The sequence below is a fragment of the Tachysurus fulvidraco genome, chromosome 22, assembly GCF_022655615.1.
Source record: "Tachysurus fulvidraco isolate hzauxx_2018 chromosome 22, HZAU_PFXX_2.0, whole genome shotgun sequence".
In the NCBI taxonomy this organism is placed as follows: Eukaryota; Metazoa; Chordata; class Actinopteri; order Siluriformes; family Bagridae; genus Tachysurus; species Tachysurus fulvidraco.
This window is the reverse complement of record NC_062539.1, coordinates 6,426,999-6,451,474: the sequence shown is the minus strand read 5'-3', so window position 1 is coordinate 6,451,474 and position 24,476 is coordinate 6,426,999. Positions and strand designations below refer to the sequence as shown.

Genomic DNA, 24,476 nt, shown 5'->3' with positions numbered 1-24,476 from the left:
TGAGATATACTGATCAAACTACTTTATTGCTATATTGCTATAGCCAAAGACTTCAACAGACAAATCCCCCAAAACACATGAAGAACATACAAGCTAGTGCACTAAGCACTAAGACAGCACTGGTTTTCAGTCTGTTACTTACATGTGTTGCTTACAGAGAAAGATTGAAGACAACACAAGACTGTCAGACTGCAGCCAACCAATAAAATCTTTCAGCGATTCCTTTCACAAAATGGAAAGAAAAGGAAAATAATTATATACCCTTCTTGAGCCTTGCTTAATGGAAACTGTGGTCTTCTAAGCATAAGGAATAAAGAAACTGAAAGTTGCTCTACATTTTCCCTCCAAACACTAACCTGCAATTACAAAATACTGGTGTCCTGCTGTGCTGCTCTGCTCTACAACATTGTACACATCCTCTGCAAAAAGCAGACAAAACTGCCGTGTCTCATTTTCTGTGTTAACCTTCAGTGTAAACTAATAACATCTTTAACTAGTTCAAGTTCTCTATGCTCACAATTTCCGCTCTCCCGTAACTGTGTGAGTGGGGACCTTCAATGAGAGTTTTCTCTTCTATGTAATTTTTAATTCCTCAAATTGTTTACGTAGCTAACACTCAGTGGATCTAATTAAAAAGAAATAGAAATATGGGTTTGTGTGCAAAGAGGCCATGTATCCCAGTTCGAGTTGGGGAAAGATTGCAATGCAGGGCACAGCACAGATGATGTTGTGTCCATCATCTTCTCCATTTTTCCCCAAGATATGGAGATTACCACAAGCGAACCAAATGAAAGTATGTCTAAAGTGCAAATTGAGTTTCCCAAGTTAATATCCATGTATAAGAATTTCAACACATTTTCCTATATTGAGAAAATTGTATGTAAATTGATTATTTCATAGATGAGAAAACTGTTCAGTTATGGGGTAGCAACACCTTCATCGGTGGGCGACAACCAGGAAGCTTTAATAGTATACTGAATACTGTCTGAAATGTATCTACAAAATGTACATCAAATGTAGACCCCGTTACAACGTATTCACCTTATTTCATAAAATAATTTAATCTTAAGTTGTAATTCTGTAATCAATATGTACATAGGAAATATTTTAGTCACCATTTAGGCTTCATCTGTATACTGAGGCAACAGTGGTTAAAGTGATAAATGACTGACTACTGGTCTATGATCAGGGTTGTCTCTACTTGCGTGCGTTGCTTGATCCTAGTTCGCAATATTCATCTAGACAGACTAGAAGAATTTGCAACTTCTGTGTCTTATCTGACTAAGTATTATCAGTATGTAAATGTTAATGGAGAGTTTGGCATTCCACAAGTCTATGTTCTAGGCTCTCTACTTTTTTGCTTCATGTTTTCTACCCCTAGGTACAATTATTCGTAAGAACGGCTTTAACCTCTATGGTGCACAGCTATGACATACACCAGCTTAATAAAGTTGAGAAATGTGAAACACAACCTGTTTAGTGGTTTTCAGGGATTTATATTTTGGAAAATAGAACCGGTTGCATTTGTAAGAAAGTATCATGAGTAAATATAGATGCGAAAAATAAACCTTGTAGTTTAGCCCACACCAACATCTCTTTTACATCCAATTAAAGATTCAGATCCAATTATTTGGGGCAGTAAACAGATCCAGATACACAGATGGTGGCATTGTGTTACGTTGCATTGAGAGAACTAAAACTAAAATGTATAGAGAATTAACATTTGTGCTTGAGCAGGTTTATTTTTTGAAAGTTTATGTCTAGCACATAAAAAGCACATATCCTATTTTCTTTAATCTTCAATTTATGTGCATTAATTCATCCCAACTCGCTAAATTCTAATAGGGTGTGTCTATAGATGTGTTATTAGGCTTTTCCATTTCTTTTTTTTGCTATTTCTATATGCGAGATATATTTTCTTGTCTATTCGTTCATGATAAAAGCTTTCAGTTATTTAATGTGCTGAACATTTCCCTAATCTTAATCCTTGTCCTCACTGAGCTCTGATTTGCTAAAGACTCCACCAGTGCTGTTTATCTTAAATATCTTATACAGAGTGACACGGTTTTGACATTGAGCCTGAACATTGTTTGACAATGAACTGATTCAGACAGAAATGACACATGCAACCAGATAAAGCAAAAACAAAAAAAAAAAAAATACAACTTTGCCACAGTGATGATGTTAATATGACCAAACCATACTGTGAACAAAATCTGAACCTTATCGTAATTTCTTTTTTCATTTTTGTTTACTCATATCAGTACAAGTCAGATGTCAACGGAGCATGATATTGCTTTATCTGAACCAGTCGGGTTCTACAAAATTTTCCCCTTTCTTATCAACACTTAATATGCCAGTTGATGTATGACATCATTTTCTGTCTTTCTGAGAACACAGCTGTGATTTATGCCAACCCAACATGGCCGTGTGCCCGGTGATCGGGTCACCATGGTGATGCTCCTGATCTCCATAACTGTAGTTGTGGTGCAGTGGGTCCATATCAGCATATTCCGGCCTGATGTGCAGCTTGGAAATTTGCCTGTCCATGGAGGTGGCTGGCTGCAGACTATGGACCTCGATCACAGAGCGTAGTGAGCGTGACTGAACTAGAAAGGACACACACAAGCAGGAATCTACATTAGTGCATTAACAGTCAATGCATAACTTTTGGTAAGGGCTTCTGCACCCTTTCTTATCAAAATTCAGTTCAGAGTCCCAATAATGGAAATGGAACATGCCGGTCTTTTCACATATCAGGCTCATGTCACCTACTGAACACCTGACAGAACTAATCAAATGCTCAGTGATTAACTGGCATGGGATGAGTCTTGATGGACCTGAAGTTTGGGAGTGGTGCCACTGGGTCAGCCCACAAATCAGGACTGATTTACAGTATACGCTGGACATTAAATTTTGCATATAAATCATCAACAAAGACTGGGAAAGTACTTGCTATACTGTAAGTTCAAGGTAAAGTTCCAGGTTAAAGTGAAATAGCTCTTATATAAAAAATATATAAACCCATAATGTATCAAATAATGTTGGCAAAGCAACTTATCTCATCCTTTACCATAAAGATCTTGGTAAGAATTGACCAAAGTGTAACACTAAGTATCTGTCTTTCTCAGAGGTCTTTGCAGATTCACTGCACCAAGTGAATGAAGATGATTTGGATTCTGAAGCTGCAGCTGTTGCTGCTTATGTTAATGTGAGCAGTTTTTAATCAAAATCCAAGTAAAAGATCAAGCACCTTAGGAGTGAAGGCAGCCTGACAAACATGAAACAAGGAGGACACTGGACTGCATAATCAGGTATAATAAGTAATAAGCCAGCCCAAGATAAATTGCCAAAACTGCTTTATGTTCCATCTTAAAATAGGACTTGAAAAAACTTCAATCATACCAAATGAAAGGAAATTCAAATTTGAGCTCAATTAATTTCTGGGTCATTTAGGGGTGAATAAATCATACATTTATTAGCTAGCTAATGATTATTTTCAAAAAAATGATCCCTGGTGTAAGATAAGAAATCACTGCATCCCTGGGGCAAAAAATAATGATAAATAAAGCTATCACCTCAACCAATTCAAACATCTCTGAGATGAGACATGATCTCAGGGTCTGTTGTCTAGCTCTGAGCTTCATGAATTATCCAGTGCTTCGAATTCCTCATTTCAAACTCCTGCTAAAAAACTGATCAAATTCTCAGCAGTGAATGGTTTGCTTAAGAAAAAACAAAACCATTGTTTTTTAGGGCCGCCTTATATTATATTGTTACTACATGTATTGTTTTTTCCTAAATGACCGTACATTTCCTATGTTCATATTTTGGCATATATCTGTATATATATTTTCTATTTTGAGAGTCTGTATATAATATAATATAATCTATCTGATTGTAACCGTGGTTGACCTGTGCCTGTTTTTGACCCCTTTGCGTGCATAACATATATAGTTTTTAACCAATTTCACATTTATCATTTATCATTATCATTTATCACATTTATCTTTTATTTTAAGAATATTTTTTTTAGTCGTACTTATTTTTGTGATGCTTTATAAAATGAACTACATTTGCAACCTTCCTCCAGGAGTGAGTGTGAGAAAAATTAACCAAAATTTGACCAAAATTTAAAAAAAAAGAACCAGCCGGGACGCCGGAACCAGCCGGACCAACCATGTCGCCGGAACCAACCGGGTCGCCGGAACAAGCCGGGTCGACGGAACCAGCCGAACCGACCGGGTCGACGGAACCAGCTGGGTCGACCGAAATGACTGAGTCAGAAAACGCAGTCGACATGGTTACACCCAAGCTCCCTGAACTCTCTGCCTGGCCTGAACCAACCAATTTTCCTTTTATCTGTCCTGTGCCAACCCCTCTACCTCCTGTCCCTGTTTACAGGCTCAGAGCACCCCCAGCACCACCATGGGTTGCAATCACGGCCAGCTCACTGAGCGCATCGGCAGCCCTGCTCTGGTCTCTGGCCCCGCCTGCGGTACCGCCCTGGTTTTGGCCCTGGCCACCTGCTCTGCCGACTCCGCCCTGGCCACCTGCTCTGCCGGCGCTGCCCTGGCCACCGGCTCGGCCGGCTCTGCCGCAAAACATGAACTCGATCCGCCCTCCCACCCTTGTTGCGCCTTCGCTCTGCGGTCTTGCCCTGCTGTTAATGGTTGGCCCCGCCCACTCATTTGTTACCATGGACACTAATTGCACTCAATCTTTTCCCCAGGTGTTTTGTCTTTGTCTCTGATTGTCTCCGCTTTGTGATTGGTTCCTGTTTACTACATCTACTCTGTTTGTTCACTTCCCTGGTGTTAGTCGTGGTTGGTATGTGGTGTGTTCATGTCCATGTTCCCATTTCCTGTTTTGTTCCGTGTTCTGCCTTGTGTTGCCTGCCTGTTCATTTGTGTTTTGGATTAAAACTTTAAACTGCATTTGGATCCTCAATCGCCTTTGTCTCACCGTGCCTAACCGTGACAATAGTACTGTACCTTCACAGTGTGAAGGATTTTCCAATGCTGCTATACAAGTAGGTGATGCTTTCAAACTTTCAGCTCACTAAGACACGCACCTTTGTCTGTGCTAAACTCTGCAGGATCACTCGTCCTGCTGTGGGCCAGTGGTTGGAACCTGGGGAACAGGATGAGAGAGAAAGACAGCAGTAGCACCTGGAAGAAAGGTAGATGAAATTATTTAATTGCAATATTATCTTTTATCTCCACAGTATTTATCGCTTTCAGTTAATCTGAATTTATCATTTGGATGATCATATCTTTATGCTGTTCCTCTTTGTAGTTAGACAGTTTCCATATATTCATATATTAACAGAAGATCTACTGTATTGCAATCCAACAACTCGTATTCTGATTGAGACTTTCCAGTATTAATATTGAAGCCGTAAAAATATCTTATCGGATCCAACATATAAATTGAAAAAGAAATATATAACCTCGGGTGTTTCATCCCTCAAGTAAGTTGTCTAGGGAACTAATTGCCTTAAAGTGTAAGAACAAAAATTCTAGGAATCTACTATTTACTACACGTCAGTTCTGTAAAGTTCAGGTCAAGGCTTTGGCATCTGAATTCATCTGTCTTTCGCATCAGTCTTTCCACACCACTTATAAATTATTCATTTATCACATGAAGCAGCTTGAATACTATGGGATAATGAGTGCTTTACTTGTGTACTCATTAATAAACTCCACATCTAGGGCATGATGCCCCTGTGGAGCAGGTTCGAGTCTGAACAGAGTGCAGTGTCTGGCATACACGAGCATCCACTGCATTATATATCAATCTAGTGGTAACCTCACTCTACAGTGCAAATGTCAGACTTGTAGCATCAAAATTGCTGAAGGTGGAAGGAATATTCCTGTTTTAAACGTATGTGTTGTGTATGCATACTGTAATTACAAGTGACAATAATTGTTTTGGGATTTATGTAAATGTTGACTGATGCTCCACCAACTGGCTTTAGAATTCTAGTATAAACAGGTTTTTAGTATAAATGTGTGTTATACAATTTGGTAAATACATATGACAGTGTAGGAAAAACAATAAATATGTTTATTTCCTTTTTATGTTTTACCTCAGCAAAAATGATATTAGGATCGCAAAGAGCTAGTTTTTCCAAGTTAGCCTGCTTATAAATTTCTAAATCCTTTATTTAAATTCAAAAACTGTGTGATGTCCTCACAGGTTCCTCACATTTCTTGATTGACCAAGATGACTCAACTGACCAAGATGATATATAAGACGAACAACTAGGGTAAGATTTTTTTTTGTTTTGATGTCTAGTTTGACGAATCACAAAGTTTGCATTCTCTGTGACGTCAATGACATAATGTCTCGCTTGTCACATGGTCACTCACCAGGATACACGTGCCAGTTTGAGCAGGTTTGTTCAAGCTTCTCATAACCAGGGCTTGCAGCCTTCGTAACTGCTCCATCAGAGACCTGAAAGGGAAAGAGTGTGTAAGTGGGAGAGAGAGAGAGAGAGAGAGAGAGAGAGAGAGAGAGAGAGAGAGAGAGAGAGAGAGAGAGAGAGAGAGAGAGAGAGAGAGAGAGAGAGAGAGAGAGAGGGACATATGATGAGAGAGAGGATGAGAGAGAGGATGAGAGAGAGGAGGAGAGAGAGGAGGAGAGAGATAGTGGTTTAATAATGGGAGAGTGGTGTAATAGCAGGAAATAGATACTTCAGTTATTATCTGTGGCACTTTGTGTCTTCAGCCTGATTCAAAATCAGTATTGATTTAATGCTGATGTTAAACTAGCGGTTAATTTTTAATGGGCAGCTTTTCTGGGACATGTGGAATTTAATATTTTATGCTTTTAGAAATACACAGGAAATTATTTGTGTTAAAAATAAACAGTGCACTGAATACTTCTGTAGTGATAGAATCTGCTGACGTTTAGGTAACGGTGATTTTTATGACATATCCTCACACTAGAGCTGTGCTAAAGCCTAGAAATTCTCTGAGGCAGCGACAAATTGGTTCAAAGACACTTGTGGAAAGTGCAAAACCTTCCAAACGTTGGAATAATTCACCAGGGAGGAAACGGAGAATGTCAAATGGAGATGTGTCAACTGACTTTATCTATCTAGCCACCTCTAACTGTTTTTCAGTGCACTTTTAATAAATGTTCAAAAGATTTCACTCTGCATTTTTTCCCTACGTTCAGTAATAACTGTTGGTAAAAGGGCTAAAAACTAAAAAAGCTGAACAGATGAACGGTTTGAGTTGAGCAATGCTTAGATCATAAGGTCTCATAGATGGCATAAATATAGATTTGGATGATTTGGGGAAAACACTTAAAGACAAATTAAAGACTTACATTTAAGACATTAAATTAGTTTTTTGTGTTTCATGTATTGACCTGCCATCAGTCAATATATTAATGCACTTAAAGTCACTTTAGCGTTCTATGTAATTTGACACAAACTGACCTGAGGCCACTATTTGGACCCCCTCAGATCGCCCCTTTAAACAGCTATATTTGAATTGATTCTTATCACAGATTAAGTTACAAACCCATGATTTATTTAAAAAAAAAAGGGTCATTGGAATAAGAATGCTGAAATTTACCATGTATAACACATGAGCAGTGTTATTATGCTACTTTGGTGCATGATTTCATCACTACATGGTGTAAATTGTTTGTGTTGTTATGAGGAGCCATACGTGTTAGTTTTCTCCAGCTGAATCACTTTCTTCTTCAACTCCATATTCTGGGCACCGCAAGCAGCCATTCTAAATAATACATTTTATCACCTATTAATAACTCATACATTTAGAACAGGAACACACAGACATATACACACGTGTACGTACACCATTCATGAATCACTTCCAGTATGTATTGAGCTTCTCTGCTAAGTCGTATCCTATGCCTTTTTTTCGTTCAGCCTAAGTGCTATCACACCTGAACACACGCTGAAGAGTGTGAGGTTAACAAATTATAATTGTACACCACAAACTTTTGAATGGCAGACAAGCAGCAGGAGATCATATAAATTAGACAGCTATTCTTCCAGCTGTTTCTCACACCCATACATATTTTTTTTTACAGCCATTCATGCTTTGTATGCCTTGTTTATTTTCAAGGCCTTTTATTCATTTGACGCTTTTAAGGATTTCTGAGCATTGACAAAAAGAGCAAGAGTCCTTACCTTCCTTCTAGGCTATCAAGATACTCTTTCTTCTTCTTTCTGCTCTCCTGTGCAGACTGTTTGTTCCGGATCTTTCTGCGAATCTTTTTCAGGATCTTCTCTTCATACTAATGAAAGGACAGAAACAACAACACACACTCAGATCAAATAGTCAAAATTCACACCTTAGACTCAAGTAAGTGTAGCACACAGCTTTTATTAATATTTCAGACAGGATAAAAGACGTGTTTCTTTAATCCAACAGAGAACATCTGCCAATAAGTTGGATTAAAAAATGTTCATCTCAAGCCCAGGACTAAAACACAACAATGTCTACTCTTAATTAATTTTAAAGTTGTTATTGCTATTTATGTATTTATTTTTTTTTTATTTTCTTTAGTAATCTCTTTTGCATGTGATGTTTTAATCCAAGCTCAATTGTGTTAAATCAAATCCTTTGATGTACTGATATGAGGATGATATTCTTGTCCTTCTCTGCCGTTTTAACAGAGATTTTTGTAACATTTAACAATAAGAGTTCATGATTAATCCTGCAGTAATCCTGAATTAATACTAAATTAAACATGAACTAATGATGAGTTAAGGCATGTACTAACGGGCTCATCAAGAAGCATGCGTAAATAACGACCATCTTGTGTGCATGCTTGTCAGTAACTCGAAGGTATAAAATGAATCATTTCTGCTATATTTAAGATTAAAACAGTGGAAATCTTATCATCTTATAGTACGTATTAATATAATATATAATTCATTCATTCATTCAATCATTTTCTACCGTTTATCCGAACTACCTCGGGTCACGGGGAGCCTGTGCCTATCTCAGGCGTCATCAGGCATCAAGGCAGGATACACCCTGGACGAAGTGGCAACCCATCACAGGGCACACACACACGCTCTCATTCACTCACACACTACGTACAATTTTCTAGAGATGCCAATCAACCTACCATGCATGTCTTTGGACCGTTGGATGAAACCGGAGTACCTGGAGGAAACCCCCGAGGCACGGGGAGAACATGCAAACTCCACACACACAAGGCGGGGGTGGGAATCGAACCCCCAACCCTGGAGGTGTGAGGCAAACATGCTAACCACTAAGCCATCATGCCACCCTAATATATAATTATGATTGATAAAAGATTAACTGTTCCCCAGCGCTCTATATAGAGCACATACTTGTATTACAGAGGGGTTTGCAGAGAAATGTATGGAGGATGAAGAAAAAAGAGTTGAGGTTATTATTAATAAATAGTATTAGTATTACTACATTTGATGAAGATTATCAGTGTAGATTTTGAAAGCAATCTAGCACCATTCCTGCATATGAGAAATTATATAAAGAGTTTGAAATGCTGTATGTTTCATTCATATTCTGTTTTACAGAGCATTTTTATTTAGTTGAGTTAATGAATGCATTAAGTCATTTTACTAGTTCTAGCATACTAAATTATGTATGTACGTTATTCACGCATGAATTCATTAGTTCATGACTGGTACATGCTTTAATCTGTGATTAGTTCATATTGATGATTATCAAGTAAGTAAGTATCAAATAACTTGATACTGCCATCACTCATGTTCCAGGAAATTGATGAATGTGTAAATGTTTTAAAGTTCTTTCGATAACTGACCAGACATAATCGCACAGTGAACTCTTTTTTCTGAATTTATTAAAATATGCACAGTTATATGTGCTTTGTTATAAAAATATCAATGTGATTGATATTGTGTGTGTGTGTGTGTGTGTGTGTGTGTGTGTGTGTGTGTGTGTGTGTGTGTGTGTGTGTGTGTGTGTGTGTGTGTGTGTGTGTGTGTGTGTGTGTGTGTGTGTGTGTGTGTGTGTGTGTGTGTGTGTGTGTGTGTGTTTGTGTGTGTGTGTGATTAGGACTTTTTTGTAATGTGCTCATTGCTTTCCTGGTCATATTCTCCCATCTGTTTATTTATGAGGTTTGTTTAACCTCAGCACATTTTATATTAGTCACATGTGTGTGGATGTGTGTACTGTATGCCCAGGTTAGAAAAAAGGTTAGAAAAAAGTTCACTAAAGTACCCTACACATATTAAAAGCATTTGAGATGATTAAATATTTAAATGTCGTACATATATTTGTAAGCTACAGTTTTACCTTAGTTAGGGGAAGCTGGTTGGGTAGAGACACTCCTTCTTTGGCTAAAAGTTTCTTCTCTTCCTCATTAAGAACAAGATCCTGCAGCAAGTTGTGGGAAGGTTGCTTGGGCTTTACACACACACACACACACACACACACACACACACACACACACACACACACACACACACACACACACACACACACACACACATACATATGTATAATAATTTAGTCAGCTTTCACGAAAGCACGATTCCCTTCTTTAGCTCAAAAGACATACAGTACTTAGTTCACGACACAATTTATGAGTAGTTCACTATTTACTATTAACTTTTATACCACATCTGGTTAAATTCTCCATTCTGATTGGTCAGAATTCTATTTCATTGTACATACTTGCACACAATCCACAATGATGGACGATCCACATTTTAAAAAAGTATGCTGTTCCATTCGGGAAGCAGTCTCAAGTATCAGTCGTAACAGGGCTACTTTCATTTAATATCCGTTAGAGGAAAGGATGAATTTGGAGTCTTCAGGATGAAAGGCTTTGAGGTTTGTTGGTGACATGATAATATTCATGTGCCGGTCAGGGGATCTATTGTTAATAATTAGTCTCATGGACATTATAAATGTGACTAAAACTGAATGAAGAGTATGTTGTATTAATTGTTAATATATACAAAATGTAATTTGTGGCAAATTGCTGTGGTATAACAGGAATAAAACACTTAATAATCCACGTCGGTGTGTTAACATAATCTCAGCATAATTACCGACTCTTAAGTTATAAAATTTGATTATTGTTCTTATTTATTAGCTGTACTTTAGCCAACACTGCTATCATTTGCAGCACGTGTCATGCATGAATGAAAATTTGCTTCATTACAAAACTCCCGCTAGTTTCAGCTTTGAAGCGTGCATAACAGACTCTTGGGGAAAAGTGTGATTTGCTGATTCATTAGAAGAGAGACTCTTTGCTTTAATCTTGTTTAAAATGCACTGTCACATGCAAAAACTGATTTATCTTGAGCCAGGAAAGTTTTACAAGGGCATTGTATTCAATATACAAACAGCTTGAACACCCACCATCCCCATCCCTGTCCCCTGGAGTCATTTGAACATCTGCTCTGTTGGCAAAAGTGGGTTTAATTCTGTTCAATTCTCATCTACTTTGCTTGGAAGCCTTGTGCTGCTCATTAAAAACTAAGTGTAAATTATAAGTTTTTTGTTTTTTTGTGTTTTGTATGTTTGCTTTGTTTCGCTCGGCTGTTTTTACACCATCGTATCTTGTAGCTGGGCATGTAAATTAGGATTGTTGTACACTTTAACTCTTCCCACTTTGCTGAAGGCAACGCACAGTCGTGACAAGATCGGGTCAAATAGTGACAGATAAGAATCTGAAGCGGTGTCAAATCCAGAATGATAATGAATCAAGGTGAGGGTAAGGCAGGCAGATTGTGAGAAAGTGGTGTAAAAATGTCCCAGCTAACAAGCAGGTGTCAGTGGTTTTGTTCTCACTTACTCTCACTCATTTTCTACCGCTTATCCGAAATTCTCGGGCATATATCTCAGGCATCGGGCATCAAGGCAGGATACACCCTGGAAAGAGTGCCAACCCATCACAGGGCACACACACTCTCATTCACTCACACGCTCACACACTATGGACAATTTTCCAGAGATGCCAATCAACCTACCATGCATGTCTTTGGACCGGGGGAGGAAACCGGAGTACCCGGAGGAAACCCCTGAGGCACGGGGAGAACATGCAAACTCCACACACACAAGGCGGAGGTGGGAATCGAACCCCCGACCCTGGAGGTGTGAGGCGAACGTGCTAACCACTAAGCCACCGTGCCCGGTTTTGAAATTATAGAGTAAAAAAGAAAAAAAATTATAGGATGTCATCTGAGTTATAAATTCATTTCATTCAGCCAAGTAATTGAGATTTATGAGACTACACACATTTACATTTAAGTCATTTGTCAGAGTGCTTTTAATTCTCTATTGATGAATACTGGTTCACTGGGTTACAGACTTACGATACCATCAACCTAAAACTCAGTTGTTGTTTTTTGTTAATATTTAAACAGGGGAAGAAGCGCTAGTTAAAGTGTTTCAGGAAGAGGTAGGTCTTCACCCGTCATTTGTGGATAGCCAGTAACTCAGCTGTTTGGACATCTAGGGGAAGTTTATTCCACCACCTCTGTGCCAGAACAGAAACTTGACAGAGTCTTGCTGTATACCTACTGTACTTCTTACTCTGAGAGACGGTAGAACCAGTCGAGCTTTGCTGGTAGCTCTGACGGACAAAAGTCGAAATTTACACACATCGTCTTTGCAAAATACAGTAGGGTTTTATGTTATATGTACAGAAATGACCATTTTTTTATTGGTTATTTCGGTGATACTGTTAATTCGGTGATACAAGTTGTTAGAAAAGCACTATGTACTACCATACACATATTTTTGCTTTTCCTTCTCCAATGGATTTGAATGGTGCTTTACACCTCTACTCTTCTCTCATCTCATCCCATCTCTTCTTTTTAATTCCATGCCATTTCAGTTACCTCTCCTATCAATCTTGTTATCATTGTTGTCTACCGCCCTCCTGGTCCCCTAGGAGACTTCCTGGAAGAAATGGACTCACTGCTTAGTGCTTTCCCTTCCGATAGCTCCCCCCTGACAGTGCTTGGTGACTTCAACCTCCCCTCTGACAAGCTACATTCTTCTTCCCTCCTGTCTCTTCTCGACTCTTTCTCCCTCACACTCAACAGCTACATCCCCACACACAAAGGAGGCAATGTCCTGGACCTGGTTTTCACCCGTCCTTCTCCAGCTACAGACGTGACTGCTACCCCTCTACACGTCTCTGATCATCACCTGGTATCCTTCACCATCACTCTACCTATCTTACCTAGAACTACCTCTCACCCCCTCGCTCTTACTTGCCACAACCTTCACTCTGTCTCTCCTTCATCTGTAGCTTCTGGCACTCTTTCTTCCCTTCCTGATACTGAGTCTTTTTCCTCACTACCCTTGGACTCAACCACAGATACTTTCCTCTCATCTCTTTCCTCAACTATGGACTTCTTGTTCTGCTCCTTGGCTTTCAGATGTGCTGCGCAACAATCGAAGAGAGCTAAGATCATCAGAGAGAAAGTGGAAGAAATCACAACTTGATGCAGATCTTGATTTTTACAGAACACTTCTTGTCAAGTTCTCCTCAGATGTGACTTCTGCCAAGACTTCCTTCTACAAGGAAAAGCTTGAAGCTTCCTCACATGACCCTCGGAAATTCCACAACATCATCTCTTCTCTGCTCCTCCCTGACTGCAGAAGACTTTGCTTCTTTCTACCAGGAGTAGATTGAGGAAATCTGACGGACCTTCACTTCAGCCCAGACCACACTTACATCTCAGAGTATGCATTCCCCTACACCTTCGTTTCTCAACTGTGGCAGCAGAAGAGATTTTACAACTCATCCAGTCCTGCAATCCTACCACCTGCCCATTGGATCCACTCCCTACCACTATGCTCCAGACCATCTCACAAGACCTCTTGCCCTTCATTTCCACTATCGTCAATAGATCCATAGCATCTGGTCAGGTACCAACTACTTTCAAGAGAGCAAGGGTTATTCCCATCCTAAAGAAACCTGCTCTGGATCCATCAGACATCAGTAACTACAGACCGGTATCACTTCTCTCATTTCTTTCAAAAATTCTTGAACGCATTGTATATAATCAACTGTCTGTCTATCTCTCACAGAACAACCTCCAAGATCCCAAACAGTCTGGCTTTAAAGCAGCTCACTCCACAGAGACAGCCCTTTTGGATGTCTCTGAGAAGCTACATGCTGCTAGATCAGCCAAACTATCATCCGTCCTTATCCTCCTTGACCTTTCAGCAGCGTTTGATACGGTCAACCACAAGACTCTCTTATCCACCCTCAAGAGTCTTGGGATTTGCGGATCAGCTTGGGAATGGTTTGCCTCCTACCTGGAAGGACGCTCATATCAAGTAACATGGAGGGGAGTGACATCTGCTCCACGCAGACTCTCCACTGGCGTCCCACAGGGCTCGGTACTTGGTCCTCTTCTTTTCTCCCTGTATACTCACTCTCTTGGGGAAGTTATTTCATCACATGGGTTCTCTTACCACTGCTATGCTGATGATACACAACTTATCTTCTCTTTCCCACCCTCAGATGCCACAGCTTCTGACTGGATCTCAGCATGTCTGGCAGAAATTTCATCATGGATGACTGCTCATCAGTTAAAGCTCAATCCTAGCAAAACTGAACTGCTGTTCATCCCAGGTGAATCATCCCCAGGTCTTGATCTTGCTATATCCTTGCACAACGATCTGATCTCCCCTTCAGCCACAGCTCGCAACCTTGGGGTAACCATAGACAATCAACTGTCCTTTTCCTCTCATGTTGCTAATGTGACTCGCTCATGTCGGTTTCTTCTCTACAACATTAGAAGGATTCGGCCATTTTTGTCCACACAGACTGCTCAGGTACTTGTTCAGTCTCTTGTCATTTCTAGAATGGATTACTGCAATGCACTGCTGGCAGGTCTACCTATGAACGCAATCCGTCCTCTGCAAATGATCCAAAATGCAGCTGCCCGGCTTGTTTTCAACCTGCCAAAGTTCTCGCATACCACCCCGCTGCTGCGATCCCTCCACTGGCTTCCGGTAGCTGCACGCATCCGATTCAAAACACTGATGCTGGCCTACAAAGCCAAAAATGGACCAACTCCCTCTTACCTCAAAGCCCTCATCATTCCTCGCACTGCTCCCCGCACCCTCCGATCTACCAGCACTGCTCGACTGGTTCCACCATCTCTCCGAGTAAGAGGCAAGTATACTACAAGACTCTTCTCTGTACTGGCACCAAGGTGGTGGAATGAACTTCCCATAGAGGTCCGGACAGCTGAGTCACTGGCTATTTTCAAGCGGCGGTTGAAGACCTACTTACTCAGGAAACACTTCAACTAGCACTTCTTTCCTTGTCCTTTGCATTTAAAAAAAAAAAAAACCTTTGACACTTTTTCATTGTAACTTTGAACAAATGTTTTAAACTCATGGTATCTTAAGTATGTAACCTAGTGAACCAGCATTAATGTATTCAATGTTAGAGATTTAAGCACTTATGTACGTCGCTCTGGATAAGGGCATCTGCCAAATGCTGTAAATGTAAATGTAAATGAACCTATCTTTTTTTATCCTACCTTTTATTTTTACATGAGATGTGCTGCAGCAATTCATCTATAAGACAGTATATCCTCAGTAGTTACAGTAAAGATGCTTGTATAATTGAGTCAAAACTTTTTCTGTATCAAATCCCGTGACATTATCAGGCTATATTGAATATGCAATGTGTATGGAGACTAATATATATATATATATATATATATATATATATATATATATATATATATATATATATATATATATATATAAAATACTTAAAGCTGCACTGTGCATCACTACTGTTGTCAGAATGCTCCTAAAAATTCCTGCAATTTTGACAGACAGGCTTCTTACTCAAAGCCATACATAATTATCAGTGGCTCAGAATAACTCTGTTTATGCAGTGAGATGCAGATTTACGTACTCTTGTGTGCGATGTGTCTGCTGCAGTCCCTCGACTTGGCGCTCTACTCGGTTGCCTCCTCATTTTCAGCTTTATTAGCATGTGAACCCCATAAGAGACATCTCGCTTTCACTCTCTTCCCGTCCCTGCTGCATTTCAAACCTTATTATAATAACTGTGTGTGTGTGTGTGTGTGTGTGTGTGTGTGTGTGTGTGTGTGTGTGTGTGTGTGTGTGTGTGTGTGTGTGTGTGTGCGTTGTAGTGACGTGTACAGAATCAGTTGCCAATATTCAAAGAAAAAGCAGACATTTGTTTTTGGTTGCATAAGTATTAACCCCACTGGATATAAAGCTACACGCACTATTGGTTTACATGTCTGCTATTACAAGATTAGAACGGTATACCAAATACATGCAAATGCTTTTTAATTGTTTAGAAATAAATAATTAACTTGCCAGAAAGTTTCATTGGGCAGATGTGTATCTGGAATAAACTAATTTCAGGAACGGAAGTTGCATAATGTGGTCTTTGTTGTAACTTATTGGTTAAGGTGCTGGACAACCGATTGGAAGATTGTGAGTTCAAATCCCAGGTCCACCAAACTGCCACTGCCACTGCTGGGCCCATGATCAAGATCCTTAACCCCATAATTGCTCAGATGTATCAAATGAGCTAAAAAATTAAAGCTGCTCTGGATAAGGAAGTCTGCCAAATACTGCAAATGTAATTATATATTTACAGAATTTATTTTTGCCTTTCTAACAGTGCTGGAATTGCTAGCTACTAAATGGTAGCGTTCAGAATTCAAAGCCCTTAAGAGTCAAAGCAGAATACAGCTTAACGTCTGAGCGTTACAAAGCACTGACACTGGAGACTCCTTCTAACAGATAGAGGTTCGTATATTTGGAGCAATATTTGAACAGATACAGAAAGTGGTATTCTGGGATATAATATACATATATATTCAGTTTGGTTGTATAATATGAGCACACTCACAGGTTCTCCTAAATTAGAGAGGAGCAGATCTTTCACGCTGAGATGGAAAACTGAAGGGGCATCCGAGCTTGACACACACTGAGGAACTGTCGAACTGTACAAAGATAGACTGGACTCCCAGGTCTCTGTACACACACACACACACACACACACACACACACACACACACACACACACACACACACACACACACACACACACACACACACACACACACATCCGTTAGTTAGCACACAATAGTTAGCGATTTTTTTTTAAGTAATAAGAGTTCATTTTCACACAAAAATATGACTTTCATTTCATTTCTCGGTTAAAAACATTTATATTTTAGAAAAAAAAAATGAATAAATTTACTGAGTAGATTTACAGTATGACACATTATCTTCATTATTCTTTCTAAATGTCTAAATGTTTTAAAAATGTTCTTTTCTTTTTAGTCCCCGAAGTCTTTCAGCAGCTATCCTCTTCCTATAAACGTGAGTGAACTGAGAGAAGAAATTGCTTCTTTTTTATATTTAAAACCTATCATGACTTTCAATCACATTCAGGTTACATAATTTTACTACATTAAATGTTAAAATTGAACCAAGATTTCTTACCGACATTAATAGAAACATCATGTTCTGCTGAGCTTGAGGCGCATGTGGAGTGCTGTTGTTGTTGAAGTTGATGATGGGACTGAGGAGGAGGATGAAGAGAAGGAGGAGAAACAGGAAAAATATTGTGGTGCTGAGAGATTAAGGAGTCAAAGAGTATGTTGGAAGAAGGATGATTATGAGGAGGAGGAGGAGGAGGAGGAGGAGGAGGAGGACTGTCTAAATGGTCAGAGAGGGGATCATCACTGATTCCGCTATCACAGGGTGATGGGGCCCATAGAGGTGAGCTTGAGCCTGATCCACACTCACACACATTCAACAAGGAGTCCAGGAAATGATCATCACTGTGGGATAGTAACTGCAGAAAGATGCGCATGCACACAGAACACATGGACACAACACACACACACACACACACACACACACACACGCACACACACAAAAGTAGGTCAGATCCTCATAATGATCCAAGTATCTGTTTTCAAAGGAACTTTATTCCCCACAGTGCGAGTACATGAAGGAACACACCACCCACTCCATGTCTTTGTGAATCAAGATGAAGCCTTCGCTTTGCTAAAAGTATGACATCACTGATCACTTGTTTAAAGGAAAAAGGAACCACAAGATCAAACCAAACAATCTCTACATGGAAGCTTGGCTTGTGCTGCATCTAATAATAAGAAGTCAGTGAAACTTTCGGTTCAGATGTGTCGTATCCCACTATACTCACACTTTGATCGGGGAATGGCCAGGCCAGGTTAACAAAGCCACCCTCAGGCTCTTCAGGAACCGAGTCATCATCAGCTTGCTCAAAGAGGAGATCTAAGAGTTCCATCCCATTGATGCTCTGACAGAGACAAAAACAAAACAAACTTTGATTATATCTAACTGGAAGGTTGAACCAAGCTGTCCATCACATGAACATTTTCATTTAATCCATCATTTAAAAACAGAATGTTTTTTTATGACTATCCCACAAATGCATCAGAACGCAGGAAAGGCTTCATTATGTATTGTGTATTCATTTATCTAAGATAAACAAAAGAATAAGTCATACTTGGATACTTCACTGTTTGTACAGTTCTTTAAAAATCACAATCAGGATTCCATGCAAGAATCAAACCTTTAAGAATCAAAACTTCCTGAAGCTCATCCTATTATCTACTGTACATAGCGAAATACACAGTATGTGGTGTCACTTGTCCTAATCTTTTACACCTCTTTTATATTACTCACCGTTAGCACCTCTATTTTTATTTTCTAGTTTCTCTGTGTTTCTTTGATAACCTTCTTGTGTTGTCATGTGTGTCACAGTGTCACTCATAATCTGTATGCTTCGTTCCAGTTTCACTTCAGTTACTTGTTTTTATGTCATTTACCGTTTATTTAGCACTTTAATTTATAAATAGTCTGCATTTGCATCCATCTTGGCCTCCATTTCATGAACGAATGATTGACAGTTACACAATTGTTATGAACTGACTGACACGCAGGAAGCCCCGCCCCTTCTCACATTCGTAATATCGAGTTTTATTCACTTTAAATAAAAAAAAAAACAATTAAGCTTATAATTATTTGGCATATCTAACACATTATGATTGTAAATTATTGTAATGAATATAATTATTTATTTATTTTTGTTGTTGTTTATTTATTTATGTTGGGCTTTTTTTAAGTAAATCTTTACATTTACCATATTTACCATTTAAATGTTATTTTAATATTATTTTTTTCTTTACCATTGTTTATTGTACCATTATATTTTTTAATTTGCTATGTAAAAGATAATGTCCAAGAAAAATTACATTTATGGAAAATCTATGTAGGAATTAATGATGGTCAAAGTACAGCAGCATTTACAGTAGAAACTTAAATAGATGAAAATCCAATTTTTCTTCTCCATAACTCATTGGCTGCTATTAAACAATTCTAACGGTTATTTCTGGTGCCTTGATCTCCTTCTGTCTCCCTTTAGGTCCTTTTAGTTCAAACTTTTCCACATGCTGCCAGTACGCAACCTCACAACCTCTGTTATAAAGCATACATGTACTTAGAATACAGTAATTGACATAAATTACCATGGCAACTAATGATAATAATAAGAAGATATCACTGTAATATCACTATGTAAAGTGTCAAGACTACTCATGCAAGAATAACACAACTACAGATAAAACATTAAAGAAATTAGAAAAATTAGCTGACCTTTTCACTTTGATAATCACTTTCAGTATGAGTGATAATCCAGAATCCATGAAGAGACAAAAGCAGAAAGAGTGACAGGAAATTGCGAAAGGTAAAAAAGGTTTCAGAGCATTCTCACCTTTTCAGATCTCTTATCTTAAACTAGAAGTGTTAATAGATTTCTGATTGCAGAGTATGAGCCCTGGGAGTACAAAGAAACACCCATGAGTCTAAAATACAGTACCACACGTTTCCCCTTGTGCATATACCCTGTACACCATTATTTCTACCCTTAATAGAAACCTACTCTTTTATTCTGACTGAGAATTGTCAGATGACACATAATGAAAGTGGGATCAGAGATGTCAGGATCACTCAAATCTCTTGCCAATCTTCTATTGCCCATAGTTTCTGTAAGAAGCATTTTTGGCTTTGATTATTACTATGTTTTTGAAAATATATGGTTTCTGTGACATAGTTACTGTGATGGGGCTAAAATTCAGACACAGCAGCTGTCAAAAATCTTAGACTGATATTGTGGGTGTAAAAAACCTCTACTTAACACTTGGCTCATGGCAGACGATTTTTTTGTCTCCAACACTGACAGATATCTACTGTATAGTACCAATTACACGGCTGTTTTAACAGATGTGTGTTCTGCTATTGATCAGATGCATTTTCTTGGAAACATTTTCACAGAAGGCTTGTGTTAATAATATTGTGTTTCAAACAGATCCCTCTTATCTTCTCTTCTGTCTCTTGCTGACAAAAATGAACTTATGTTATTAGAGCTCTTGGACATTAAAAATGGGAAAATTTGTTATTGCGCTGCTGTCAATATGAATATTTCTTTTATCGGTTATTTAGTAATATAGTAATTTAGTGATATATAAAAAACCGATGAAGCTTTCTGGAAAGAAGCTCAGGTGTCAGAGAGTGGTAACGAACAGAATTTCTTTTCTGCAATTCAATTCAATTCAAATTTATTTGTATACTATACAAATTTTAAACAATGGAGCTTTACAAAGGAGCTTTACAGAATATAAACATAAAAGTCTGAGGTGACTGTGGGGAGGAAAAACTCTCTTTAATGGTAAAGGAAGAAACCTTGAGAGGAACCAGACTCAAAGGGGAACCTCATCCTCATCTAGGTGACACTGGAGGGTGTGATTATAAATATAAAGTCCCACAAATGTTGTATTGATGAGGAGGTTGATGTCCTCAAAGACCACAAGACTGTCTCACTTCTGCTTTCTTTCTGCTTTGAGCCTTTGCACTATTGATTGTAGAATAACAGAAGGCTTTGTTGTCTTTTGTTGTTGTTTGTGCTTCATCTGTTATAGCTTGGTATTTCAACAAAAACCCACAGCTTTTAGTCTTTTAATAGCTCTTTGAATGTGTTCCTATGGGAACACATGTAAGAGAATGTTGCAGTTGTTTTGATTTAAAGTCATAAAAACCGTTTGTGTTGTAACACGTCGTATGTATAGTACAGTACATCAACGACATGTGCTCTGTTTGCTATGTGGTCAAATGTCTTCTGAGTATGTAGCTCTATAAATTGTGGCTGTATTCCTAATGTTCCTAGTTATCACTTATGTTGCACCCTGTGGATTCGAGGGCAAGAACAAAGCGATCGGACAGAACTGTGAAAAGTGTGTGGGACGGATGTACACCATTTAGCTGTGTTTTATGGAGCGATAGCGATGATAAACAACAACCGAGGGAGAGCTAAGCATCACAGAGCTGAGTTTGTGTAGTAAGATAAAGAAAAAGTGAAAGTAGTGAAGCAAAATACTGTAGTTTGAGCTGTTCGAAGTCTGTCTTGTCATGTTAAAGTGTCACACATCCTAAATGCAATATTTTCAATATTTATATTTATAGAAATATATTTATATTCAATAATATATTTCAATATTTTTCAACATATTTAGATCATTTGAACATATCACTGATGTATTTGTGTTAACAAACTAAATTGCAATCCTTAAATATTCATACTTGCTGACACAGACACACAATGTTGGTGGTTTTAAGCACTATTTCTGTTGTATTTCATTGTGTAGACAGTTTCGGTATTCCTAATGATCTCCTCATTGAGTTTAAGCTAAGCTAAGCTGTCATATCCTCTTGATCTAACTAATAATAGCTTATGTAATAACCAACACAGTACGTTTGATATGTTAATAAAATTAGAGCTAGCATTGTGTTTATTTTATTTTTTTTTTTTTTACAAATATATGTAGCTAACTCTAACACTATCTTTAACTATCAACTTAGTCCAAATTTATGAAGCTTATAAGCATAAGATAGACCATAGATAAATTTGAGAGACTTTCAGAACGTCTTCATTTCTGATTTAGCACAAATCCAAAACAAAAATAAAGTCATGGCTCTAACAGTGTTTATACCTTCTACAGTAGGATTTCGACAAAGCTTCTAGACTGGATTTCTGCACCAAAAATAGACTCGTTTTGGGGACTTGCTTGTTTAAAGCACAACATCGATCAGCATTTATGCTGACTGTTTGAGAAATGTGTGTTCTGCTGTGTAGCAGATTGAGAACTTGATCAATAAAATACTGACATGATTAACATGAATACTTCAAATAGCATTACCAGAACTAGATTTTAATTTATTTCTATAATAAAGGCAATGATCCAAACTGATAAGAATAATAGTGACAATTTGGATTTTATAATATTTAAATCTTCAAATTTACCTTTGTAGTAAGTACGGGGGGTAAAATTTATAACTAAACTAAACTATAAAATATCAGATAGGATTTACACATTGCAGACTTTAGTTACTAAATAGAGTAAACCTTATTCAATAAAACACTGTCAATTTTTTTGTCTCAATGTTTGTTTACTTTTTTGGAAAAATCAAAAAAGTTTTTTAGTGTATTTTTTCAACACGTGCACCAGTTAGCCTGAAACCCTGTTCACCTTTACAAACAAGCTTCTATTGTAACTGGTGCTTCCTTTCCTTTCCTTCCTTCTGTCCCATTATCTCCTGTTTACTCTGAATATTACTTGACTTACTCTGCCAGATCTGTCATAGCCTCCTGCATTAAAGTCTTTTCATCTGTTATATCATGCCGTATCTACCACTTCATCTGCCCTGTGATAAACTTTAGGAAACCTAAACTGCCTGTCATGCTTAGAGTTATTTGTCATTTTGAAACGTTGCAGCTGCTTCACAGCATTGTTGCTACTTTTCTGAGCATTTTCTCTTCACTCAACCAAGAGCCATTAAAGATCTTCTGTCTGCTGACTTTGTGTCCTCAGTCACACTTTCTTCATTTCCACAGACATGAAGATGACCTTCAGATTTACCTCAAAACAGCTAATTAACTGCATACATGGTAATTATGAGTTAGGCTTTACTTTTCACTATAAAACACTATGAATTTTCCAGTATCATTAGGATGAGTCCATTAGGCTGTTAAGCTGTCTTCCAGTGTGTGTGGATCTTGCTTTTGTTTTTAATTTTACTCTCTCCATTAAAACATTTTAGGTCATTTATTAAAAGCTCATTTCTGATACCATCCATTCAACAACTATCATCCAGGTAATTGTTAAAGGCCTAAAAGTTCCTGCTCAAAGTGTGAGCCGTACAAAGTTCCTGCTCAAGTTCCTGCTTAATATTAGAGGCCTACAAGTTTCTGCTCAAACTGAGAGCCCTACATGTTCCTTCTTAAGGTTAGAGGCCTAAAAGTTTCTGCTTTCTCTTCAGTGATTACTATGAAATGAAATAAACAAAGCCCATGACATGATTCTTCCCATTGTTTCTTGCTTTTTATCTGTAACCATTCCTTGTCTCTTTTGCCACAAATCCCTTATATACTGTGGACATATAAGGAATAGCTGCTAATCGGTCTAGTAAAAAGTGCCATTAAACAAAAATACAAAATTTTTTGGAATACTAAATGAAGATTATTGGTATAAACTTGTGTATCTTTTTGTTTTGTATATTTGCAAATGAACTTTCAGGATATTTTGGTTACACACAGTTCTTTTAGCCACTTAGAATAACACCGGGTGAATATGATAAAGACAGAGAACATTAATCTATAGTAAAAAATATATATATATTTTCAACTCTAACATATTTCTAAGGAAGTTTCTTTATTACCCAGAGAGAAAGTTAAGATTTATGAGTAAAAAAATAAACATTTCAGTACCTTGTCAGAAAGCAGCGCCATGTTCAAACTTGTCTTGGTTCAGTTTAGTGTTTTTCTCTTGTGTTTTCTTCTGGGAATCTTCTGGTGCTCTATGTCCTCGGGTAAAGTCTGAATCACCATATCACTGGGTGATTGACGTGGGAATTCCACATATTATTGGTCCAAATGCTATGACTGCCTAGGCTTATTTGTCATGAGGAAAGAATACCTACTTCCTGTGTTATTGATGTACATGATTTACGTTCCTTTATGAGGGTTGCATGACTCCCTTATCTAATCTGAGCAAGATGTAATAAAGAATGATTTCATTTCTCTCTGGAAGATTCATTTGCTGGAACCTGTATAGGTTAAGATATGACCTCATGTACATTCATTTACTTATTCATTTGCTAATTAAAATAGGAAGATAAAAAATGATTAATGTTTTTGAATGGTTGTATCAAGTTATTCTATTGAATTCATTACATATTCATTAAATAATAATTATTTGATTTGATGCAGGGGGGGCACGGTGGTTTAGTGGTTAGCACGTTCACCTCACACCTCCAGGGTTGGGGTTCGATTCCCGCCTCCGCCTTCTGTGTGTGGAGTTTGCATGTTCTCCCCGTGCCTCGGGGGTTTCC

At 38.1% G+C, this 24,476-nt stretch overlaps 1 protein-coding gene across 1 annotated transcript; it reads right to left on the bottom strand.

The window, feature by feature from the left end:
- Positions 1-24,012, bottom strand: creb3l3b (cAMP responsive element binding protein 3-like 3b). The gene is made up of 10 exons (XM_027150889.2): positions 23,854-24,012; positions 18,214-18,330; positions 17,487-17,841; positions 16,888-17,012; positions 10,299-10,409; positions 8,174-8,280; positions 7,686-7,754; positions 6,375-6,459; positions 5,075-5,171; positions 1-2,609 (listed from the first exon to the last, which is right to left on the bottom strand). The coding sequence occupies exons 1-10, from the start codon at positions 23,872-23,874 to the stop codon at positions 2,374-2,376; spliced, it is 1,323 nt and encodes a 440-aa protein (XP_027006690.2). The 5' UTR covers positions 23,875-24,012; the 3' UTR covers positions 1-2,373.
- Positions 24,013-24,476: the final 464 nt, after the last annotated feature.

Coding starts and splice junctions, on each gene's coding strand:
- creb3l3b (XM_027150889.2), bottom strand. CDS start 23,874: ATGGCGCTGCTTTCTGACAAG. Junction 8,281..10,298: donor ACCAGCTTCCCCTAACTAAG/GTAAAACTGTAG, acceptor TCCTTTCATTAG/TATGAAGAGAAGATCCTGAA. Junction 5,172..6,374: donor AAACTGGCACGTGTATCCTG/GTGAGTGACCAT, acceptor CCTTTCTTCCAG/GTGCTACTGCTGTCTTTCTC.